General features: G+C 42.0%; 2 protein-coding genes across 2 annotated transcripts in view; one reads left to right on the forward strand and one right to left on the reverse strand.

Annotated features, from left to right (window-relative positions):
• Positions 1-20,643, forward strand: part of TXLNB (taxilin beta) — a 50,424-nt gene extending 29,781 nt beyond the window's left edge. Inside the window, exons 6-10 of the mRNA XM_026649785.2 lie at positions 1,790-1,909; positions 6,237-6,311; positions 12,682-12,774; positions 16,840-16,935; positions 18,094-20,643. Coding sequence (XP_026505570.1) covers positions 1,790-1,909; positions 6,237-6,311; positions 12,682-12,774; positions 16,840-16,935; positions 18,094-18,654 — 945 coding nt within the window. The 3' untranslated portion in view covers positions 18,655-20,643. The remainder of the gene's footprint in view (positions 1-1,789; positions 1,910-6,236; positions 6,312-12,681; positions 12,775-16,839; positions 16,936-18,093) is intronic.
• HECA (hdc homolog, cell cycle regulator) overlaps positions 1-24,555 on the reverse strand; it is a 122,154-nt gene that overhangs the window by 46,894 nt on the left and 50,705 nt on the right. The window lies entirely within an intron of this gene.

Here is a 24,555-nt window from a genome sequence, read left to right on the forward strand (position 1 = left end):
CTCATGACTTTTTGGGACATTTTATTGTTGCTTAGTATGTTCATTGTGGTTCTCATTCCAAATATATGCACTAAAAACAGAAGGAAAGGTGACATAAGTACTGTGTACTTCCAGTCTCAAATGCTGACCCACTTTGGACTGAGCACATCCATCTAATTATTTTAAAATCTTATTGTATCTCACATGAGATCATCCCCTGAATGAACTATACATGCATTTTAATGGTTTTTATCAAAGTAAAAAGAAATTTTATCTAAATGTGGCATGATTTATAAACCCATCGCATAAGAGATTAAGAATTCAGAATTTTTTCCCAACCCAAATCGGAACAAAAAATCAAAAATGTTAATAATGCTAATGAACTAACAATCTGAAACATTTCTTGGATCATGTCAATTCATAATTTCAAAATGTTTTGTTCAGATTTAGACTTTATTTTTAAGCTTTTTTTAGAATAAATTAACTAAAATTTTGAAATGTAAAGTCATTTCAAACCATAAAACAAAAGTTTTCTATTAGAAAATGTCAAAACAGGATGTTTTTGACCATTTAAAAACTTTTTTCTCAAAATTTTTTCAAATCGAGAAATTAGTTGAAAGCAACCCTTTCCTGTGGACAGTTTTGGTTTCATAAATCGGCATTTTCCTACATACAAAAAAGTTACATTGGAAAATTCCCAACCAGCTCTAATGATTTACTCAACACAGCAAGAGTGAGGTGGGCCATTGATGATATTTCTTTTGGGAGAGGCTGCTATAGAGTCATAGATTCAAAGGCCAGAAGCACCATGAGATTATCTAGACTGACCTCCTGTATATTTCACCCAATAATTTCTGCATCAAACCCATGTTATGTGGTTGAGCTAGAACACAAGTAAGTACCAGGAGGAAACAATGGTCAATAAGGGCTCAACCCCACGAAGTGCTGAGTACTCTGGCCTGATCCAGTAAAGTACTGAACCACGTGCTGAACATGTGTGTGTAGTCCCATTGCCTCAGCAAGACAGCTCATATGCTTAAACTTAAGCATGTCCTCAAGTACTTTGTTGTGTCAGGCCAGAATGCTCAGCACCTTGCAGACTGAAGCCCAAAGGGCCCGATCCTGTTTAGAGCTCTGTCCAGATGAATCCCTGCACCCACACTGAACTGTTTGCAGGGTTGGGGCCTAAAATCTCTGTTTTCACTTTACAGGATCAATTGGCTTTGATGTTTGAATCTAATATGCTCCATCTGTCAAAATCTTGACCAGTTAACAGCACCAATAAACTGTGTTATGCATGTTCATGATCTAATGAGCAATCATTTGAGATATAAGTAATCGTTCTGATTATACTAATGAGTTTATATGTGGATATTGTACATTCTAATGCACAGTATTGGAAAAGGTCCCCAGGACTTTTTTGTTATTATAAATTTAAACTAATACAAACTTGGTTTCACTTCTAGACTAAATTCTGGTACAATTTGTTCTTATGACAAGAACTATCATTTTCTAATAACTGCAATAGGCTGGGAATATTTGGGGGTTCCATTTGTAGAGCCCTTCTCAGATACAAAAATTGGATCTGCATCCAATAGGTGATCTACAAAGATTGTAAGCAATACAACCGCATCTGCATCCACATCCACAGATATAAAGTAGATATCCATGGATTTGCAGGGCTCTAGCCATTTGCAGTATTTTGGCCTTTATGCTTGTTCTAGTAGGCAGCCATACGTGTGTGAGCATGCAGGTGTGTGTATGTCACTACATCCGCAATTTCAGCACAGCAGAGTTTGTTTTCTTGCAGCAACTTGATAAAATATTTAAGCACAGAGAACTTCAACAGAAACTGGTGGATGCCAAGTTGGAGCAGTCACAGGAAATGATGAAAGAAGCAGAGGCGCGACATGAACGAGAAAAGGAATACGTACTTATCTATCTAATCTGTCTGCTTATTTGTCTGTCTGTCTTTAGATAAAAGATGGGCCCAAATCACCCCTGAATACTGTTTCAACACTATAATTGGCTTTGCAGGTCTGAGTTGTGATACAGTGACAGGGCAGTGTGAGGGAAACTTTCACGGCTGTTGCCTTTGGTGTGACTGTACTATAGATACAGGAATGCAGCCTCCAGAGCTGCCAGATTGCCACCTTTTCTTAGTGCATGGCTAATTCATCAGTCATGGGGCCAGATGATGCTACCAGTCCTAAAGCACCAATCCCCATCAATCCCTGCCAAAGACATTTCCCCATAGGGCTCTGATGACCCCACTGAATGTTCCTGAATTCCAGTTGGGCCCAGCTGCTAATCTGAAAGGGTAGAGGGTGTCTCCAGTAGAGGTTGCAGGCAGTGGTGAGCAGAGAAGCCAATGAAGGAGTTTTGAGTGTATCATCCAGTAATCAAATCAACAGGTGCTGAAAGTGGAACCCCTAGAGGTGCTGTCCCTCTCAGAATATGAGGCCCAGAGTTGTCACCTCTGCTGACTCTGTCTAGAAAACCCTTCTCCAAAAGCATTTTAGCCAGACTATATGGACTTATTTCCATTTTTTCATGAAGTAGTGAAAAATCAATATTCTTAGTACATGGTTTTCAAGAGAGGGGAATTTTCTTTGCAATTCTCCTGTATGACTAGCACCTACGAAAGAGTAAGTTCAAGAAATGGTTCAATTAGCTATAAAATCATAAAGGATGAGCGTATAATAATACATACTTATGCTTAAATAATTTTATGAACATTAACTGAATTAATGCTTGCAGCCTGCCTTTGAGGTAGGCAAGTATGTATTATTACCACTTGGTAATAATACAGCCCAAACTCAGTCAAAGATGTTAAGTGACTGTATAGGCGCTGACTCTGTAGGTGCTCCAGCCTTGGAGCACCCACGGAAAAAAATTAGTGGGTGCTTAACACCCACGGGCAGCCATCTTCTCCCTCCCCCCCAGCACCTCCTGCCCGCCTGCTGCCCCACGGATCAGCGCCTCCCCCTACCTCCAGGCGCCTACCACCCACCACAATCAGCTGTTTCACAGCATGCTGGAGGCTCTGGGAGGGAGGGGGAGGAGTGGGGATAGGACACGCTGTGGGAAGGGGGCAGAAGTGGGCAGGCGGGCGTGGGGGTTTGGGAGAAGGGATGGGATGCGTGCAGGGCCTGGGGTGGAGTGGGGGCGGGAAGAGGTGGGACGGGAATGGGAGTTGGGGGAAGGGGTTGGGTGGGGGTGTAGTCTGGGGTGGAGCAGGGGTTTGAGCACCAGAGGAAGCCGGCGCCTATGAGTGACTGGCCCAAAGCCATGCGATGAGTCAGTGTCAGAGTAGGATTGTTACACTGGAATTCATCATTCACAGTCCAGTATCCAGACTACAGGACTATACTTGTCCTCCATCTGAATCATATTGCACACTACTGAGTTCAAGGCACCATGCTATTAAAATATATGTAATTAAGGCATTTATGATGCAGCCCTCTTAGGATGAGCTCAGTAGTATAGAAGGGCAAACTTCAATCACAGACAGCACTTGCTGGAAAAGTCTTTCAGGGACAGAACTATCTTACAACTCTCTATGTACCATTTTGCAGAGCTCTCCCCATCAGTTTTGCCTCAGGTTTTTAGCTTTTTCAAGCTATTTTTTAATAAAGTGTTTTATTCTTATAGTTATCCAATTAGACTTTGAACTATAATTTTTTTGTCTTAACTTCAGCACCATACATGGTTTACTTGCCCCAGCACAAAACCTCTTTACCTCACTCAGCAAGAGCTACGGGATCTACAAAAATGTACAAGGAGGGACATTTGTGCAGTGATATTTTTAAAATGTGCTCTTGCTTCTTAGGAACGTACCCACTGAATATTAAACAAACCCTGAAATTCAAAGTGCCAGTGCTTCGAGCAAACGTGGCACTGTACTGCATGCAGTATTGTGAAGCAGGTTTCTCCAGTGGATTCTTTCTCCTCTAACTTCCCCCCAAAGTCTTGATCACTCAGCCCAGCTATTGAGGTCAGGCAGCAGGGCCAGGATTTATTTAATATAAGTACCAATTGAGAAAACAAGTTAGTTATCTAATAAAAATTGTCTAATTGACCGAGCCTGCAAGGCCCCACACTCAGCTCACTGGAGGTTGTCTGTAACATAATAACTTTTGAACACTGCATCCGATCAATTCTAAAATGCCCAGAAGTGTTCTAGGTATCAATGGGCGGGCAGAGCCCTAATCATCTTGGTGAAAGTGGAAAAGCCCGATTTCCACTGTGAGAGGAAAATCAGGCCCACCGCATGCCCACTTGGTGCTGCAGGTGGCGGAATCGCTCTGACAGCCCCTGCTGATGCTGACACGTCACAGGCAGCCCCTTCAGACACTGCTCTCTCTCGTGGGCTGTACAGCTTGGCCTATAGAAGCAATGAAGAGTGTGATCCTCTAGTAAAAATGTAACATTTAGTACTATGTGTGCTTCTTTAGCGGTTAGCACAACCTGAGGATGTGTTAGCACACGGCTTCAATGGCCTACGGTAGATTTTCTCCATCATCCTACATTTGGTTGGTGTTGCTTTGACACCCTAATGTGCCATCAATTGTCATTACTTGCAATACAATGTTGTATCTGCAATTAATTGCAGGTGTAATTTAGGTCATACTAGACTTCTAAGTGCCTGATTTGAAGGCACAGTCAGGTACTTGAACATATAGTTTACGTGAATTTGCAAATCTGTGGGTGCAAAAAGGAGAGCCTAGATTTGAAAATCTAGCCTATAATACTTCTTGTTACACCTTGCCTTAAAACAGATTGTAAACTGTTAGGCACAGAGACTGTCCTTTACTCTGTGTTTATAATGCATACCACAATGGGGCCTGCCTGGTCCTGACTGGGGTCTCAGGCCACTACCCTAACACAAATACCAAACAATAACATAATTTTTCTAAACATTGCATTAAATATTTTTATTATGAATTGGTCTCCGAGTTGAGTCCACCCTTATTATCACTTCACATTTTATCAATACAAATACTAGTTTTCATGATTCAGTTTCTACCAGTTTGTTTTTTGCAGAGTATCTCGGGCTGCCTAAGACTGCACATTAATTTGTGTAGCCACTCTGTGGTTTGTTTGTGTTACAGAAAAGTTTATTAACTCCTGGATTTTAACAAGCTGCAGAAATAGTGCAGTGTGATAATATGTGGGAAGGATTTCATTATTGTCCAAAAATACTACTTTTTCTGCTTCATTTTAACTCTGTTTTGTTGTAGCAGGGGACCTATGGGTCTGACCTTGGGTCTCTTCATCATCCTAGCCAGGATGCCTGTCAAGGTGACCCTTATGAAAATTTAAGAAATAAAGATCAAAGCCCAGGCAGTTTTGGGAATTAATGACTGGCCTGGACACCAAATGGCCCTGAGGCTTTTCAAAGTTTTGTTTCAAACTATTAGACCCAACCAACCTGTAATTCCTCAAGAAGCAACCATGTAGGTGCCAAAAAGAGAGACCTGGACTTGAAAATCCAGCGCAGCATGCAAATGTTAACACAATTAAGTATTCTTCACATATGTTTTTTATATACTTCCTCAAGAAACAGGGGGTAACTGTGTTAGTCTGTATCTACAAAAACAACAAGGAGTCTGGTGGCACCTTAAAGACTAATAGATTTATTTGGGCATAAGCTTTCGTGGGTAAAAACCTCACTTCTTCGAAAGCTTATGCCCAAATAAATCTGTTAGTCTTTAAGGTGCCACCAGACTCCTTGTTGTTTTCCTCAAGAAAGTGATTCAGAAATTAGAGCCCATCTAACCAAGATTCATCCACACCATCTCTTCATGCTGGGTGGCCTTCCATAGGATCCCTTGGATTATATATGTATCTATCACTGCCTATTAAATTGACCTTGACCAGAACTTGGGATCCTAGCCAAAATGATCTAAACACTGAAATCCTGAATCCATTAAAGTCAATGGGATTTTACCCAACTGGCTGAGTAAAGGATATACAGGTATATTTCCTTAGGTGCTGGATGGCCACGTTGTATACAACATATAGGAGCTTCTACCCCAACTATTTTTGAAATCCCAGGTTTTTTTCACTGAATCCCCACCCCATTTTCAAACTCATGCTAATGGCCCCAATCTAGATAGACTCTTTGTGCAGCACACGACTGGAATTTATACCAGCTATTTCCAAAGATACTAATGTAAAGTAGTTGGACTGCCAGGCTTTACCATTGCAAAGGCACAGAAACAACTATTTTCTCTCTGTTGCTCTAAACACAGCTACTGACTCAAGCTGCAGAATGGAAGCTCCAGGCAAAAATGTTGAAGGAACAGGAGACTGTACTACAGGCCCAGGTGAAATTGATTGCATGGTGTGCCTTTGTTTGCCCATTTTTAGTCCACACACCACATTCCAGGTAAAGTATTCCAAAAGCTTTGTATGTATTCCCCCTAAGGCTACACTGTACTAATGGAATCAGGCTATATTCACGCATGTAGTACAACAGTGCACCACACTGAAGTGTTTGCATGTGCATACAATACTGAGCCACAAAGCTCTATGCTGTAATAATGTTGGATGCCCATACCAGTATACTCACCATAACTCTTTCTCAGCCGAGACCTACACGCCCTCTGAGGCTCCAGTCCAGCAAAGCACTGAAGCACATACTTAACTTTAAGCACATGAGTCACAGTGAAGTCAGTTGTTAAGCACGTCCTTAAGTGCTTTGCTGGAATCGGGCCTGAACGCAGAATTCTCATTAACTTCCATGGGATTTCCAAGCACAGAGTGCTTGTACAAATGGGCCTTTTGTGCTTTCTGATGAACAGGGCATAAAACAGTGTTTGAAAAATACATTAAAATGAAATTTATTACACAAACTATCACACAAATAAGGCTGGAGTGAAATGCAATGGCAGCCAAATAACATACAACTAATACAAAAACATACAACAGTCACTCCATCACACAGAGTGACACAATACCAGACCTGAAATGTGGGTGCATATGATGTGTATACCAAAAAGAGAAAATAGCAATAGATTTTCCTAGCCTTATGGAAATACCTAATGGAAACCGTCATAGAGAATGATCTTCTTTTAGGATTTAAATGAGAATTACCTCCATTTAGTAGAAATTTTAAACCAGCCTATAGTACTCTATAGCCCAGAGAGAATTCACTGTTAAATGCTGGTGGTCCTCAGAGCACTTGCTGGAGATCCCTGGAGAGCTCAGAGCAGGTCTGCCAAACACAGTGGTGAAAACCGTGACAATGATACTTGACAATGGCTCAGTACTTCGTCTGCACTGGTGCTGCCATTATTATAATCACCAGGCAAATTGCACAGGCTATAGCTATGGGGGGGAGTTTTATGGAAAATGACTGTTGTAGACAGAGCCTCGGTGACTTGGGGGCTACTTATGGGCTAGAACGTAATTTTATAATCTGCCCACAGTAAAGGGCAACATCTTCCCAGGCGCAGCCCAGGGATGGCGTTGTGACTCAGAGCATCAAAATTCACCCCCTCTGGGTGAGGAGTAAGGTATTTATCCCTTTTCATGGAGTACATATCCCCTGCTCTGTACCCTGCCAACTATTCTGGCCTGCAAGTAAGGTGAAGCAAAGCCAGGTCTCCTCCCACTCCACACCTTCTCTCTGCCCAATTGCTCACAGTACTGGGTGTGTAGATCCGGGTCTACCCCTGTAGTCAGACTCACAATCCAAGTATGGTGACCTAACATCCCTGTGCAGCCAAGTAAGAGCTGTGACAGTCTAGCCATCAGTCAACAAGGTGAGAAGGATATGGTCCTTCATGCAGTTTTTCAAAGGTTAAAATAAGTAGGGAAGAAACTGAAAAATATTAAATAAACTTATTCTGCACCTCCTGTTTATGGACTTCAATTTGATAGGTTCTCCAATCAGACCTCACAGGCCTCCTGAGGAGTCAGTCCCCAATTTTCCTTGAGTGTTTTTATTAAGCCTTTATGTTCAGCTAGAAAGAGTTTTGTATATCAGCCAGACCTCACTAGCCAGTTTAATGTAATTGAACATGAGACAATATATTAAACATGCATTTCAAGTGGTAATAATAGTAATAAAGGAATCCACTCAAGCCTCTCTCGGACTGCCTTAGTTGGGGGTTGAGGCCCTGATTTTAATGGGACTATTCACGTGCTTAAATTAAGCATGTGCTTAAGTGTTCTGCTGGATTGGGACACAGGTGTGGGAGTTCCATCACTTTGATAACTGCATCCATTGGGAATGGTGCAATAATAACGTGAGAGACACCACTCCATTTTCTAGGGAGGATCCTGTGAGGTGCTGTGCACCCTCAACTCTCACTGAACTGAATGGAAGTTGAGGGTGCTAGCACTTTGCTGACTCGGGCCCTTAAACAGTACAGTGTTCCTTATGCTGGAGAACTCTTCACTCCAAAGGATTAAAGGCATTTGGCATTGGCTCACAGAACATGCCCATGGTGGGGCTGTGGTGCTACTCAGCAGCATGACACACAGCCTCTCCAGGCGTGTCACTTGTGTTGGCTCTTTTAGCTTTGTATTTTGAAACAAAGTGAAGGATAAAAGTTAGCCGAGGCCTTTAATTTATATCATTTTCTGTGTCAGAGAACAAATTGACTATAAAAAATCAAAGTGAATATAGCAAATTCGATGAACTAATGAGTCCTTCCTGTAATTCATCAACCAAAGATTACAAAGAGGCCACTATCACACTGGGGACATGTTAATTTAACACACTACTCTTTTCTCCTTCAATAGCCTCATTAGCAATATAGTGTTAAATACCTCTGTTTCCTATAGCACTACTCCTACAAATTCATACCTCTTTTACCACAGGTGTGCACTCTCAGAAGGAATTTGAATGAAACCATAGGACCACACAATGCAGTAAAGTGGTTTTTGTCTCCCTAATCTGAGAACATGGCACATGCTCATGGGGAGAGACAACTCCTACTGCATGTACCCTAGCACTATAAAACACATTTTCTTGTTTATTACTTGTGTGTACTCAGGTACAATATGAATGATTATTATTTGTGTTATGGTACTGCGTAGAGGCCTGAGCCAACGTCCGTACTAGTCATTGTACAATCACATAGGGTACGACTAGTCTAACTGGGTGGGCAGGGGGCAGTTCCAGCTGAGGTAGATATACATGTGCTAGTTCTGATCTAGCTAGCAAACTCGAAAAACCCAAGGGTAGCTCTGGCAGCGCAAGCAGTGTGAGGGGCTAGCCACCCAAATGAGTATCTAGGGTCCCTTGTGGGACTGTACTTAGGGCAGCTAACCTGTCTCTGTAGCTACATGTACATTTTTGGCACGCTAGCTCGATCAAAGCTAGCCTGCATACATCTACCCAAGCTGGAAATTACATCCCCCAGCTCAAGTGTCAATGTACCCTTAGTGAGAGACAGTCCCTACCCCAAAGGGCTTATAATCTAAATAAACAAGACAAAGGGTGGCAGGGAAGCAGAGGCACAGTGACTTGCTCAAGACAGCAGCGGAGCTAAGATTAGAACCAAAGTCTCCTGACTCCCAGTCTAGTGCCCTATACAGTATTGTTACAGCAGTATTGGTATTGTTAAGCAACTGATTAACAGCTCTGTCTACACTGCATCATTAACCCAAGTGACTGGCACCTAAATTTGACCATTCAGGTTACTTTAGCCAGGTTACTTTAGCCAGGGTTAATGATGCAGTGTAGACAGAGTTACTTTAGCCAGGACGCAATCATCCCCACTGCACAGCCCTCCCCATGTTACTGTGTGCTCCCTGTTTTCTGCACTCAGCTGGGTGTGTCTGGGGACATAGCTTGTGGTTCTTTGTGCCAAGATGTTTTAGGATTCTTTCCCAGCCAACTACGCCAATTGCAGGAGAACTTGTCTGTCGTTTGGGAGGAATTGTGAGAAGGACTTTGGAAGACTATTGGCACTTGTATGATTTTGCCTGATCCTCACTGTAAAGTGGGTGGGTTCCAGTCTGAGCATCCCAGATAGGTAAGCTAGCCTGTGCTTAAAGCATCTCCAAGCCCATGTCAGAGGTTTTTGTGTGTGGACAGTAGGAGGGTTAGGGCTAAAACCTATGTAAGAGCCTCGATTAACTGTGCAGTGTAGACATCCATCTTTAAACTATCCATCAGATCCCAAGGGCATGATACTCAGAAAACTCACAGTTCCCATTTGAATTGTGGGAGCTCACACCATTAAAAAAATCAAACATTTGCAAATACTAAGGGTCTCCATGACCACTTGCCAGAGCCACAAGTAATCTGAATATAAATTTTATATAGGTTTAAAATCAAAACTAAATGCACACAACTATAAATAGCATTTGGTTATGTTTTGTCTCTTCCTTGATAGCTAAGTAGAAATTGTTTGTTGTTGGCACCAACCAAACCGAAAGCTTTTAGTTAGTTGACTTAGTCATCTCCCTGCAGGTACAGGAGAGGTCAGCCTCTGGCCACATGTTTAAATTCTGCAGGCTGCTTCTGAACTTTAGGTTGCATAGTGGACCACCCTGCCTTGGAAATTGTGTGTTATGCCAAACTCTTTTGCTAAGAAGCGCTGTCAAGCTGGACAGCTGAACTGTCTTGTTGGCTGAACATTCCTGGGTGCTGCTGTGGAATCAGAATGTAACATTTCAATATCATCTGCTTTTCTTTTGTCCAGAAGTGTAGATAAATATAATTTATCTTTTTACATCATGTATTTCTTTGAAGTTTTAGTAGGAAACTGCTTTCCCATTATGGAAAAGGGGAAGAGAACAGAACCTAAGTAATTCTTACAGGAAAATTAACTTTAGACAGGCCAAAACTTTCAAGAATGTTTACTGATTTCGGGTGCCTCCATTTTTGGTGAGCCAAGATGGTCACCCAAAAATTGAATCATGCAGGTATGTCTACACTGCAATGTAAGCCCAGGATTAGTAGATTAGTAGAACTTGAGTTAGCAGACCCTAGGTTAATAAAGATGCCTAGGTCTGGGCATCTACATTCAACTTAAACCCTAGTTTAGGAATTGTTGAATCCTGGGTCCCAACCTGGGAGTCTAGAATCTACACTGCATTATGTGGGCCTGAGTCCAACCACCCAAAACCCAGACTTCCTAGCACCATCCCAAAATGTGGCTGCTCTAGCCCTCTGTTCTTGGTGCAGTGTGGGAACACTTGACTGTCCACCAATTGACTGTCCAGAGGACAAAGAAAATCAGTCTATGGGATTGTGGGATACTTTTGGTGGACTCCCAGAGCATGAGTCCAGTAGGGCTGTATCTAAACTGCAAAGCAATAGGGCTAGAACTCCGGGTCCCAGCTTGACTCAGGCTCAGACCCTTCACCCCCATAGGGTTCTGGGACCCTGGCTCCAAGCCCTGGATTAGTGTGATTTGTATTTGGCAGAAGTGGGGCTAGAGTTAAGCCTGAGTTCAAACCCTGGGCTTACACTGTGTAGACATACCTGCAAAGTCAGAGGCCAGCTCTAAAAAATGTGGCATTACTAATTTCAGATGTACTTTTTCAAGGATAGTAAAAGCAGATTAATAATGAAATATGGACCCTAACTGCTGGCACATTGTAATAACACCTTTCTCCTGCTTTGTTGCCCGCCCTCATGTGTGAACAGCAAAGTGAAATTGACAAGAGACCTTGCTACTCTGCTTTTGCTGGCCCAGCCTGCAGCTCCACTCCATGTACAAGCTACAAAGTAAAACTGACTGGATTCCTTCTCAATTCACTCTGCTGCTTCCCTGTGAAGTGGCACAGCAGGTGGGGTCAGGGAGTTGAGTAGTGAGAGGAGCCCGGCTAGGGGGTGCAGGAAAGGGGAAAGCAACCAGAGAACGTAAAGGTGTAGGGAGGAGAGAGGAAATAAATAAAAAGAGCACAAAGTGAGAAGGACAAGAAACAAGACTCGGAAAAAAGGAAAAAGGAAGGGTAAAAAGGAAAGGAGAGAAAGGGAAAAGATTTAAAATAGGAAAAGTGAAGAAAGAGAAAAAGAAGCAAGAAGAATTGGGAGAGAGGATAGAAAGTGAGATAAATGGAGGAGAGTGAAGGAGGAGACACAAACACACAGATAAAAATAGGGAAGTCTGATAAAGGAAGGGAAGGAAAAGATGGAAATGGGCAGGAAATGTGTCACTTTGGGACAAGCTGCTGCCAACTGAGGTTCCCGGCTGACACGGGTCTACTATGCTTTTGTTACAAATGCTTCTTAAACTGCCCAGGCCACACTTGGCATTTTGGAAGGCATTGCAGTTAGGACTCTGAGCCCTTGGGTTCTTTACTAGGCTTTATTACTCGCTGCCCGTCAGCCCTTAGGAAAGCCAAGTAGGTCAACATTTTTCAAGTAGCTACTTATTTGGAGTTCTTCCAATTTTTGGGTACCCACATGCCACTTTGAGCCTGATATTTAGAGTGCTGAGCACTCACAGTTCCCACATACTTTTGAAAATATTGGCCTCAATCTTTCTGCTCTTCCTCATTTTATTCCTCTCTAGTATAGGGATAATATAGTTCCCAACCTCATCAGGGGGTAGTGAGGCTAAGTTCACTAATGTGATGCTTTGAAAGCTGCTCTGCAAGCACAAAAGGATTATTATTGAATCATTGTGATTCCCTTTTCATTTAATTAACATTAAAATAAGGTGTATATTCATTCAATTTGCCCGCATGGAGCTTCTGAAACTGATCTGTTTGTTCCTGTGTATGTAGCTCACTCTCTATTCTGAAAGGTTTGAAGAATTTCAGAAAACACTGACAAAAAGCAATGAGGTGTTCGCCAGTTTCAAACAGGAGATGGAGAAAGTGAGTAGCACATATCATTTCTAAAATCTGACACTTTCCAATTTGATACACATGATTCTCCTTTGCGATCATTTATCTTTGGATTGGGACATTTCTGTACGCGTGGGTGAAACAAACTAGTCCAAGTTTGAGTGGGATGTGAGTTGGGCTCAGGAAGACCAAACATATTGCAATATTGTTTTGATACTTTGTGAACATTTCTGATTTCTGTCAACTGATATAATGTCTAATAGAAAAAGAGACCCACAATCTCCTCTTCACAGAAACTTATAGGATCAGCTCTTCAGCTGATGTAATAGACCTACGCCAGTTTACACCAGTTTGGAATCTGGCCCATTGTGTCTTAGCACTGGAAGTTAAAGCTTTCACTCTCTTCTCCAGCAAAGAAATAACAATTGTGTGAAAGAATAAAGAAATATAATCAATGAGCTACTCACAATCTAACCTAATGGCTCATATGATGGCCATTCAATACCATTTATGAATTGGCATAAAATGCTTAGTGTTGGCATAAATATTTAAGGCACAATTCACTGTTGCCCTGCACTTTATGCAGCCATTCACCCCACTGCCAAGGGAGTTTAAAATGCTACCTAGTCAGAGTTGTCCCCCCACTTTGCACTGGTGGTTTAAATGACTACACAAAGTGCAACACAAGAGAGAATCTAGCCCTTAATTTTCATGTTCCAGGGTCTCAAAATTCTGAGATCCTGATTGAGAAGAGCTCTAGTTATCTTAAGTGGGAGTGAGGTCTGAGTAAAGACTGAAGGGAAGATTGTGGTATTTAGCTATTGGCCTGTTCTGAGAACAGTGCAGAGGTGATCATCCCAGAAGGCGCTCCACTAGGAGTTGTGCCTCGGGAGACACATACTGCACCTGCTCCCCTTAGAATAGCCAGCCAAACCCTGCAGTCTGGGCAAAGGGCAAGGGCATGGCCCCACCTCTTCCCTGTGCCCATTTTGTGATGGTTTGCACTCCAGGGGGAAGCAGGAGCATGCTCAGGAGTTCGTGTCTGGACCAGTGCAGGAGTGCACAAAGGGAAAGAATCCCCATTCCTTCTCCTCTCCTGTTCAGGGGAAAGCACAGTCTACTCCTGAGCAGGACCTCAAGTGGGGAAATCTTAGACTGATAAGGAGGGAGAAAGAATCCCTGCCAAATGCCAGAAAATTCATTGTGAATTTAGTAATGCAACCACCAGGGGCTTTGCTTCTGTAAGCATTTCAGTCATCCCAAGCGGTGACAAGTGACTTCGGGGAGAGCTAGCAGCACTCAGTACCTCATAGAATCATAGAACTGGATGGGACCTTGAGAGGGCATCTAGTCCAGTCCCCTGCACTCAAGGCAGGACTAAGTATTATCTAGACCATCCCTGACAGGTGTTTGTCCAACCTGTTCTTAAAAACCTCTAAGGATGGGGATTGCTGCAATGAAGCCCATTGCTTCTTATCCTATCCTCAGAGGTTAAAAAGAACAATATTTCTCCCTATTATGTAGTTGAAAACTGTTATCATGTCCCCTCTCAGTCTTCTCTTCTCCAGACTAAACAAACCCAATTTTTTCAATCTTCCCTCATAGGTCATGTTTTCTAGACCTATAATCATTTTTGTTGCTCTTCTCTGGACTTTCTCCAATTTGTCCACATCTTTCCTGAAATGTGGTGCCCAGAACTGGACACAATACTCCAGTTGAGGCCTAATCAGCGCGGAGTAGAGTAGAAGAATTACTTCTCGTGTCTTGCTTACAGTACTCCTGCTAATACATCCCAGAATGATGTTTGCTTTTTTTGCAACAGCGTTACACTGTTGACTCATATTTAGCTTGTGATCCACTATGACCCCCAGATCCCTTTCCGCAGTACTCCTTCCTAGGCAGTCATTTCCCATTTTGTATGTGTGCAACTGATTGTTCCTTCCTAAGTGGAGTATTTTGCATTTGTCCTTATTGAATTTCATCCTATTTACTTCAGACCATTTCTCCAGTTTGTCCAGATCATTTTGAATTTTAATCCCATTCTCCAAAGCACTTGCAACCCCTCCCAGCTTGCTATCGTCCGCAAACTTTATAAGTGTACGCTCTATGCCATTATCTAAATCATGGATGAAGATATTGAGCAGAACCGGACCCAGAACCGATCCCTGCGGGACCCCACTCGTTATGCCCTTCCAGCATGACTGTGAACCGTGGATAACTACTCTCTGGGAATGATTTTCCAACCAGTTATGCACCCACATATAGTAGCTCCATCTAGGTTGCATTTCCCTAGTTTGTTATGAGAAGGTCATGCGAGACAGTATCAAAAGCCTTACTAAAATCAAAATATACCACATCTACCACTTCCCCCCTATCCACAAGGCTTGTTACCCTGTCAAAGAAAGCTATCAGGTTGGTTTGACACCATATGTTCTTGACAAATCCATGCTGACTGTTATTTATCATCTTATTATCTTCTAGGTGTTTGCAAATTGATTGCTTAATTATTTGCTCCATTATCTTTCCAGGTACAGAAGTTAAGCTGACTGATCTGTAATTCCCCGGGTTCTCCTTATTTCCCTTTTTATAGATTGGCACTATATTTGATCTTTTCCAGTCTTCTGGAATGTCTCCCGTCTTCCATGACTTTTCAAATATAATTATTAATGGCTCAGATATCTGCTCAGTCAGTGCCTTGAATATTCTAGGATGCATTTCATCAGGCCCTGGTGATTTGAAGACATCTAACTTGTTTAAATAATTTTTGACTTGTTCTTTCCCTATTTTAGACTCTGATCCTACCTCATTTTCACTGGCATTCACTATGTTGACATCCAATTGCCACCAACCTTCTTGGTGAAAACCGAAACAAAGAAGTCATTAAGCACCTCTGCCATTTCCACATTTTCTGTTATTGTCTTCCCCTCCTCATTGAGTAATGGCACTACTCCATCCTTGGTCTTCCTCTTGCTTCTAATATATTTGTAGAATGTTTTCTTGTTTCCTTTTATGTCCCTAGCTAGTTTGATCTCGTTTTGTGCCTTGGCTTTTCTAATTTTGTCCCTACATACTTGTGTTATTTGTTTTTATTCATCCTTTGTAAATTGACCGCATTTCCACTTTTTGTAGGACTCTTTTTTGAGTTTTAGATCATTGAAGATCTCCTGTTTAAGCCAGGGTGGTCTCTTGCCATACTTCCTATCTTTCCTATGCAGTGGGATAGTTTGCTCTTGTGCCCTTAATAATGTCTCTTTGAAAAACTGCCAACTGTCTTCAATTGTTTTTCCCCTTAGACTTGCTTTTACCTACCATTTTACCTACCAACTCCCTGAGTTTGCTAAAGTCTGCCTTCTTGAAATCCATTGTCTTTATTGTGCTGTTCTCACAGCTACCATTCCTTAGAATCATGAACTCCACCATTTCATGATCACTTTCACCCAAGTTGCCTTCCACTTTCAAATTCTCAAACAGTTCCTCCCTATTTGTCAAAATCAAATCTAGAACAGCCTCTCCCCTACTAGCTTTCTCATAGGATTGGGCTCTAAGGAAATCAAAAGTCACCCTATCAAGTGTTTGTATTTGTTCACATTAAAACACTAGTAAGACTGTTATTGGCTGCAGACAGTAATCTTTGCAGCAGAAAGTGAGAGAGAATTGAGTGCTCAGTTTAGAAACTGGCCATTACTATTGGAGTAACCATTTTGTGCAGTCTATGGCACCAGGGTATCTCTTTTCTTCATGTAGATTTCCTTTGGGAAATATTAACTTTCCTCCATCACAGCCTTAACTATTTTTAACATGTATAATAATTTTTTAACCATGTAATACATTTTTCCTATTTTGGAGCATGTGGGTGTGAATGGCAGAGGGTATTCACTTGTGTCAAATTTCAGCGCTTGGGGAGTTGAAATTAAACCAGTCTCTTGCTATATGTTATTCCTCAGCCATCATTCTTTGACAATGCTATATTCATTTTCACTGTAGTTAGTGGTAACAGATCTATAAGTAGAGGTTTAAGAAAAGATAACTAAAATGGTGTTCTAACTTCAATTAACATTTGGGATTCCTGCTGTGATTCTCTTCCTGCTTCTGTAGATGACAAAGAAGATGAAGAAGCTGGAAAAGGATACGGCTACATGGAAAGCCAGGTTTGAGAACTGTAATAAAGCTCTATTGGACATGATTGAAGAGGTGAGAAACCTACTTCACAATTTTTTTCATATTTTCAAGTTAATTAGGGGCTGATCCAAAACCCACTAAAATCAATAGGAAAACTAGGCCCTTTTTCTTAGTATATGTTGATAAGGTCAGGTCTTGGAAAAAACATCATATCTGTTGAGGCCAAGATATTACTGGGTCTGGCTCTGTGCATACACTAACAGCTTGTCCACACGGGAAGTTAAGCCTAATTAATTAAAAGAGTGAATTTAAAGTGCATTAAACTCCCATGTGGATGCTCTCATTCAGAAGTGAAGTGGCCTTAGTTCACTTTAGATTAAGGCCACTTGACTTCTGAAAGAAAGTGTCCACACAGGGGTTTAATGTGCTTTAAATAATGCACTTTAAAGTCAGACTTTTGGTTAATTCAGCTTAATTTCCAATATAGAAGTCACTGGGGTCCACCATAGATTTAAATGTTCCCTACATGGAGAGATTGCATAGAAAATTAGTAGGGATGTGGAAACTGATTCAGATAAAATAAGAAGCTACCTAAAGTTTCATCCCAAACTTAAATGTAACCTGGACTACGTTTTTGAGGTTTGAAAAAAGAATGAATAGCGTCCCTGCTGCAGCCTCCAGTATTGTCATTTTTGTGGACTTCTCCATCCAGCTAGAATCAGAAAATGTAGATGTCCACAAAATGCTGCAAGAGAGGCTGTTCTCACAGAATTTCCAGCCAACCAAAACCAAGATGGACTGCAAATATGAGGCAGCCTGTTCTCACGAAAATTCCAACACAGTGTTCCAGGAAGTCCAGATAAGCAATGCAGCTTTTGGGTGCTTATCTGTACTGACATCCTGAATGTTTTATGATCCTTCTATCGCTAGAGATTATTCATGGCTATGCCTATGCCTCATATCTCTCGGTGAAATTCAGCCAAGTGCAGAGGACCTGCAGAATGCCTTATTCACCACTTAAGTGACACACTTCAGTGCACTGGGGTGAATTAGTACTTAGTTAGGAAGATTGTAATTGTATTTGATTACTTTGGGAACTCCAGCTACCTTGCAGTGAAGAACAGTTGCATGTAACAAATCATATCTTTATAACTTTAACATACGTGTGTGAACCTCATGAATATGAACTCCATTTTCCTACACCTTTGCCTGATTTTGATTTGATCACAGAAAGCAATGAGGGCTAAGGAGTACGAGTGCTTCGTGCTGAAAATCCAGAGGCTAGAGAACCTTTGCAGAGCACTGCAGGAAGAGAGGAATGAACTGTACAAAAAAATAAAAGAAGCAAAATTCACTAATGAGGAAGAGGAGGATGAGGAGGATAGAAATGATGACATCTTGGGAAAAGAGGCTGATGCAAGCCCTTCCGTTACTGAACAGGATAGTGCAGAGCTGTCCATTATTGATGAGAACATCCTGAAGAATCTAGCTGCAGCATTCATGGTGACCCATCACGTGCAGGATCCCCTCACAGTCTCCAGTGAGAACTGTAATCCAGAGCCGGCTGACCCTCAAGCATGCAGTCCTCTTTGTCTCACAGAACCCGGGCTTCCTTCCCATCCCACCCCTCAGCCAGAGGCAGGGAATCCCTCTGGGCCGCTGAGTCTTGCTCTGAAGTCCACTGAATGTGTGCCAAAGGCCGAGAAATGTGAAGGAGCCCCAGCAGAGCAGCCGGCTCAAGATCAGCCCACGCAGCAAACAGTAGATGCTGACATGGAAGGAGTAGATTAAACATAAGGCTGTTTTCTGGTTTGTCTTTCTACCAGTCACAGCTCCATTTTCTCCCAAAATTGATTTTCTGGAAAAAAAAATAGGGCTTGAAAACATGCTCAAACGTGTTTTATAGCGATGTGTAATGCATCTTACCACTTTGCCACCACCACACACTAATAATGGGTTTGTTATTTTGGCTGTCCCTCACATATGCAAAGCATAATATTTTCTTAATGTCAGCAAAATATAACAAGATTACAGGATCTTCTTTCCAGGCATAATGAGTCATCTCACTCAACAAAATCCAGGCAAACTGTTGAGGTTTCATGTTTTAAGAATTGTTGCAATACAGATATACATTTTTAAAGCTATATAATTAAACATATCAATTTGGATTGATGTTGCACAAAACATGCCCTGTTTAGAGGCCAGGTGAGCTTAATAAATGAGGTGATGAGGATTTGTGATCACAGCAGAAGCATTGATAGGGTAAATTGAAGCCCTTAAGAAGTACAATAATGGCACATTTTTGCAAAAGTTATCTGCACAAATCACTGACTTGTTATTGGAAATTTTGTATCTAAACACCCATACACAACTCCAAACATCTACCCCTAATTGCCATCTCTGTTCAGTGCTGTGATTATGTCATTGCTTTCAACAGAACCATAGTGAAAGGGGAAAATTCTTTGTGAGATGCCTCATAATATTGCTGTTTTAATCTTGCTTTTAAGCAACAGCCCTGCTTCAGCAGGAGCACCAGAGATTGTGTCTCAGGCAAGTATACTCTTTCCGTGCACAGGTGGTGTACAGTCTGCTCTGTCCACAGATTGCTCCCAGAAGCATAAGCCCTGGTGTTTAAGCTGGTGCAGTCAGGAACGGGAGCTGGGCTATGCTGCTTCCTCTTCATTCCCTTTTTGGTATCCTGCTCCCCAGAGTGGAACAAAAGCAAACAATCCCTGTGCTCCCCTGAGTGCCAGGAATGCAGAACATAGGAGAGGAAGGGTTGCTTGTGCTCCCCTACCCATCTGCAAGCCCACCCAAGGGCCCCTCACACTCTGGTCCTTACTACTTTAGCCAGCTTCTGTGTGTCATCAACTTGTTTTTAGAGTCGTGATCAAAAGGGGGAGCTTGTAGGGCATTCAGCAGGGAATGTCGGGAGTTTTGTTTGGCGGAGAGTCCTAATCTGCCTGCCTGCCCACTGCTAGAATCCCTCTCTCATCCCCAGCATGCATCCTCTGCACTTAATCCAGTGGGCAGGGAGCCCCAGTGGGCCAGTCTGTATTCTACTCTGGTTTCATGACTCTCTGGGGAGATTAGTTGGCAGTTCCTCCATGGAGCAATGAGCACAGGCGTGTATTTGGCACGGTTCATGGAATCCCATGACATCTGTCCTATCTGTGGCAAGAAGGAGACCCTGGGTCACATCTATGTAGAGTGTGTCAGGCTGCAGCCATTCTTCTGGCTCCTTCAGAATCTCTTATTGAAGTTCTGGTTGCACTTTTCCCTTCACCTGTTTATCCTTGCACATCTTATCCATGGCTCCAGGATTTCACGAGATCTCCTCATCAACTTACTCCTAGCACTGGCCAAAATGGCCACCACTAAACCAGGAGGAGAAACCTCGATGGGGCAGGAGAGGCACTTTGCAACTGTGGGGCCTATTTCTGGTCCCTCATCAAATCATACCACTGAGTAGAGTTCCTGTGGGTGGTGTCCACTGACTCCTTAGACATCTTTAAGCAGTGGTGGACACTGTCAGGTGTTCTCTGCTTTGTGTCCCCTTCTGGATCCCTGATTTTTAACCTTTGACCTTCACTCCCATTCCTGTTTTCTAATTCGTTTTCCCACGTAATCATTTGTAGCCTGGGCTTAGTGGTTCCTCCCCCACCGGGGGCAGGCCTTTAGCTATGGTTTTGAGTAGGCCTGCCGTTTTTAAGAACATAAGAACGGCCATACTGGGTCAGACCAAAGGTCCATCTAGCCCAGTATCCTGTCTTCCAACAGTGGCCTATGCCAGGTGCCCCAGAGGGAATGAACAGAACAGGTAATCATCAAGTGATCCATCCCCTGTCACCCATTCCCAGCTTCTGGCTACCACAATAGGTACACTTAATCCAGGGCCTGCCAATCCCAGTACCCACAATCGGTATATTCAGTCCAGGCCTTCATGCTACCAGTTCCTGGTCTGACCATCTCAAGACTGTGAAAATGCCACTAATATGAGAACAGATGTCCAGAAGTTAGAAAGAGAAATGTTACACACAAACAAACCCAGCCATACATACGAACACTGAGAAACCCTCAAATGCTCTAGAAAATCATACATGCAGATTTAAATTGAAATGTTGATGACCTAGGGGGAAAGATATCATTTGTCAGATACTGTGATCACAAAATTCTTGTTGCATTTCACCCAAAAATGAGTCTCCATTTTTAATCCTCATTCATTCCCAAAGGGATAATTCAGCCCGGTTAATGCAATATAATTGTTTTCATTATTTGCACTGTTTGGTACAATCTTTTGGAAAGTTATCTGTTGCAGTATTCACAGTATGATTTTGACAGTTGCTTGTTCTGGGGTTGGACTTATCCATTATGGCTAAAATTTTCAAATTTAGATGCCTAAAGTTAGACACTTCCTTTTATATTTAAGCACCTAAATGTTGGTAATCTCCACAGAAAATCAGGCCACTTAGGTGCCTAGCATTGAAACTTTTAGCCTATAAATTAATTGTTTCAATTGCTGAAAATCTATAATCATGTGGTTTACTTTCTTTAGGTTCCAGTGATTTTATGTCTATAGAAGCTGAGTATAAATTTGAAGCATATAGTTTTGCTTGTTGTTAGAGTGTTTTTAAATTAAATTAGCATGATTCATATATACAGCAAATCTCTTTCTGCTCTGGTGATTTGTTTTTGTTTTTGTTTTTGGGGATTGGGGAGGTTTGGTTTGGGGTTTTTTTTGTTTGTTCGTTTTTTTTTTTTTTTTTTTTATAATTTTTTCAGCACCACTCCATCTAAGCTCCTTACAAACTTAAATATTCAATTACATCCCCAAAAAAGAACATTCAGTTTACAAAGTCATGCATTCTGAAGGAAGGAAATGCCAGAATTAACATTGCTCATGTAACCAACAGACAACAGCCTCATCCCCTACACGACCCTGACTCATTCTCAGCACACCACCCATCCTGTGCACTGAGTGAGGTAGGGCTCCTGTGGAAAATTAGTATGTCATCATGCCACTTTTGCTCATGCCTCTCTTCCCATCCCAGCTCTTGCTCCTAACTCCCTTCCCCAAGTCTCCCAATTCCCTCCTCTCCCTCAGGCTCCCGCACCTGTCTTCCAACCCTGCATCTCTTCACCTACCACCCCACACCACATAGGCCAGACGGTGAGGCCCATTATTGTGCTTAGAAAATGAGTTTCATTCCGGCACTAGGGGCACCACTTACTCTCTGCAGATTTATACAGCCAATAACCCGAGAGGCTTTGTATTAAAAGTTCTCTGCAAGAAACCCTACCGTTTTCTGTCATGGCACAAAGTTACCAATTTTGACACCATACCGAAAAGAGTTCTTGTCCATAATTTCATTAATATTTGCCCTGTAAAGTCCCAGATTGACTGCAAATGATTGAAATGTATATGGAAGTATATTACAGGCAAGGTGGAATGGACTGAGGAACTTAGAAGTCATACACAAGAAAAAATATTGCAAAGAGCCAATTTGGGTGAAAAATCTTTTATTTTTAGTAGTCGTGGATAATAAAATGTGCTAAAGAATTACAAATTCTTGCCTTACTGGGGTGTTCATGCATTAATAATTTCTACCATCAGTCTAACAGATAATGTACAATAAACTACCATGACTAGCTTTTGATAGTAAGTATAGGTCAAAGTATTACCCCATCCCTATCATTTGTTTTTCTTGGCAATACTCACCTTTCACTGTAGGCTGAATTATGTTATCATTTACCCTCAAAAGAAGTGTTTGTGCACCAGCCTAACTATGTGAAATGATAGAAAAATGCATCAAATATATAAAATTTATGAAAATGCCTAAAATGTTACTATTTTCCTTGGCAACGAGCATGTTTTCTTCAGCCACAGCACTGAACCAAGTAAAACACAAACCTTTTGACTGGACTCCCCTTTATTTCTTACTCAAATATTTATAAGTGGCAATTTATCTGGATTGGTATGAACTGACATAATTGTTGATATAAGCCAAAATTGTATTTTCTATTTCAAGTCCAGTGTTTGTTATGAATGATACATATTGCTGTTGGCCCTGTAGTGCTTATTCCCTGAGTAAAATACATTTTTATTTCCCAGTCTGGCATCCTACTCACCATAATCACTCTTGCCGGACACGTCATCATTGTGAATAACAGGTTCAGCAGCTTTTTTGTCAATGTTCTCACACTTCTGACACAAGCCCGGGCAGGAAATCCCAGCAGTAAGACAGGAACAATGAAACATCACCCTGTTTGACATTTCACATGTTGCAGGCATGAAGCACTGCAGCATACGAGCTGGTGCTGGATTTCTTGCCATCCAGGTAATGACAAGCTCCTTGTTTTCTAAATGCTATCCAGGGCCAACAGGGGAATGAGCATTCATCCTGTCAACAAGAGAGTGCCTCATTATAGCAGCCTGGTAATTTGCCCACTTGCTGTGTTGGTGTAGAGCATTACATGTTAGTGGCACGCTCAGTTCAGGCAGTGAAGATGAAGCTAGGCAGAACACCTTGTATCGGGCATCACTGACATCCTATGGTGAAGCTTGGCCATACAGATGGCACACACATTTCTCAAGCACAAGGAAAGTTGAGTCTTGAAGTGTAAAAGTCTTTCCCAAGGTCTGTGAAAGCATCCAGGAACTCTTCACTCTGAGAAGCCACAGCAAATGTCTTTCTCTTTCCCTTCCCATAGAAGGCACTTGTAGAATCACATCCTGTGAATGTGTGGAGTCCTATAAAGGGGATACTTACCTTCGGGCCTAGAGTTGAAGTGACTTTCTACAAATCAATAGTGTGGCTTTGATTCCCAACACAACTGAAGAAATGTGAATTGACTGGGAGTTGTGACTTAAGACTGATGCCTATGACTAACAGCTGTATCTGGGTTCCTAATTATCACAATCTGGTAGTCCTTGGCAGCTGTTTCACATGAAGAAATATACATGAGTCACATTCTTCGTGGTCCCAACTTAATTCATCAACAGCTGTGACTGTCACTGAACCCTTCTGCACAGCCAGGCAGCAACACTCTTCTCCAGGGGCTATGTAGAGAATGATGTCCTTTCCTACAGCTTGCAAATCTGCATCCCTTCACATCATCTACAAGAATGTCTGAAGTGCTTCCTTATTGTTGCCATAAGAAAGAATCTTCTTCCACTGACTGGGGGTTTTCTGGTCCTTTCCATAGATTTGTACCATTTGGGAGCCACCTGCTGCTCAGCGTGACTGTACCACATTTTTGATGCTCACACTGGGTTACTGATCTGTGACAAAGTCCAAAGAAAGTACACTTGTACTTTCTTGCAAGCTTAATTATGTACATTAAAATGGCATCTGCAAGCACACCCAATGCTGAAAGAACATCACATAATGCTTGGATGACAGCCATTCCATCAAAGATTATTGCACTATTCTCTGGAATGCAGTCAGTAAGGCAGTCTCCACCTTTGGATTGAAGATCGAGCAGAGCTGATTTGTTGGTTTTTGCCAGAGCATCAGCAGCACTAGCAAGAGGGTAGGAAACTGCTGCCAAGGAGTAGGACAAGATTTCCCAGAGATTGGGGCTAGATGTATATAACAGTGCAAAGCAGTTTTATTAAACTGGATTTCTTTTTAATCTTAGATGATTGACAAGGGATTTCCTGGTCTTCATGACCATCCTTGAGCATGGCCA

The sequence above is a fragment of the Terrapene carolina genome, unplaced genomic scaffold (assembly GCF_002925995.2).
Source record: "Terrapene carolina triunguis isolate 2854851 unplaced genomic scaffold, T_m_triunguis-2.0 Scaffold85, whole genome shotgun sequence".
In the NCBI taxonomy this organism is placed as follows: domain Eukaryota; kingdom Metazoa; phylum Chordata; order Testudines; family Emydidae; genus Terrapene; species Terrapene triunguis.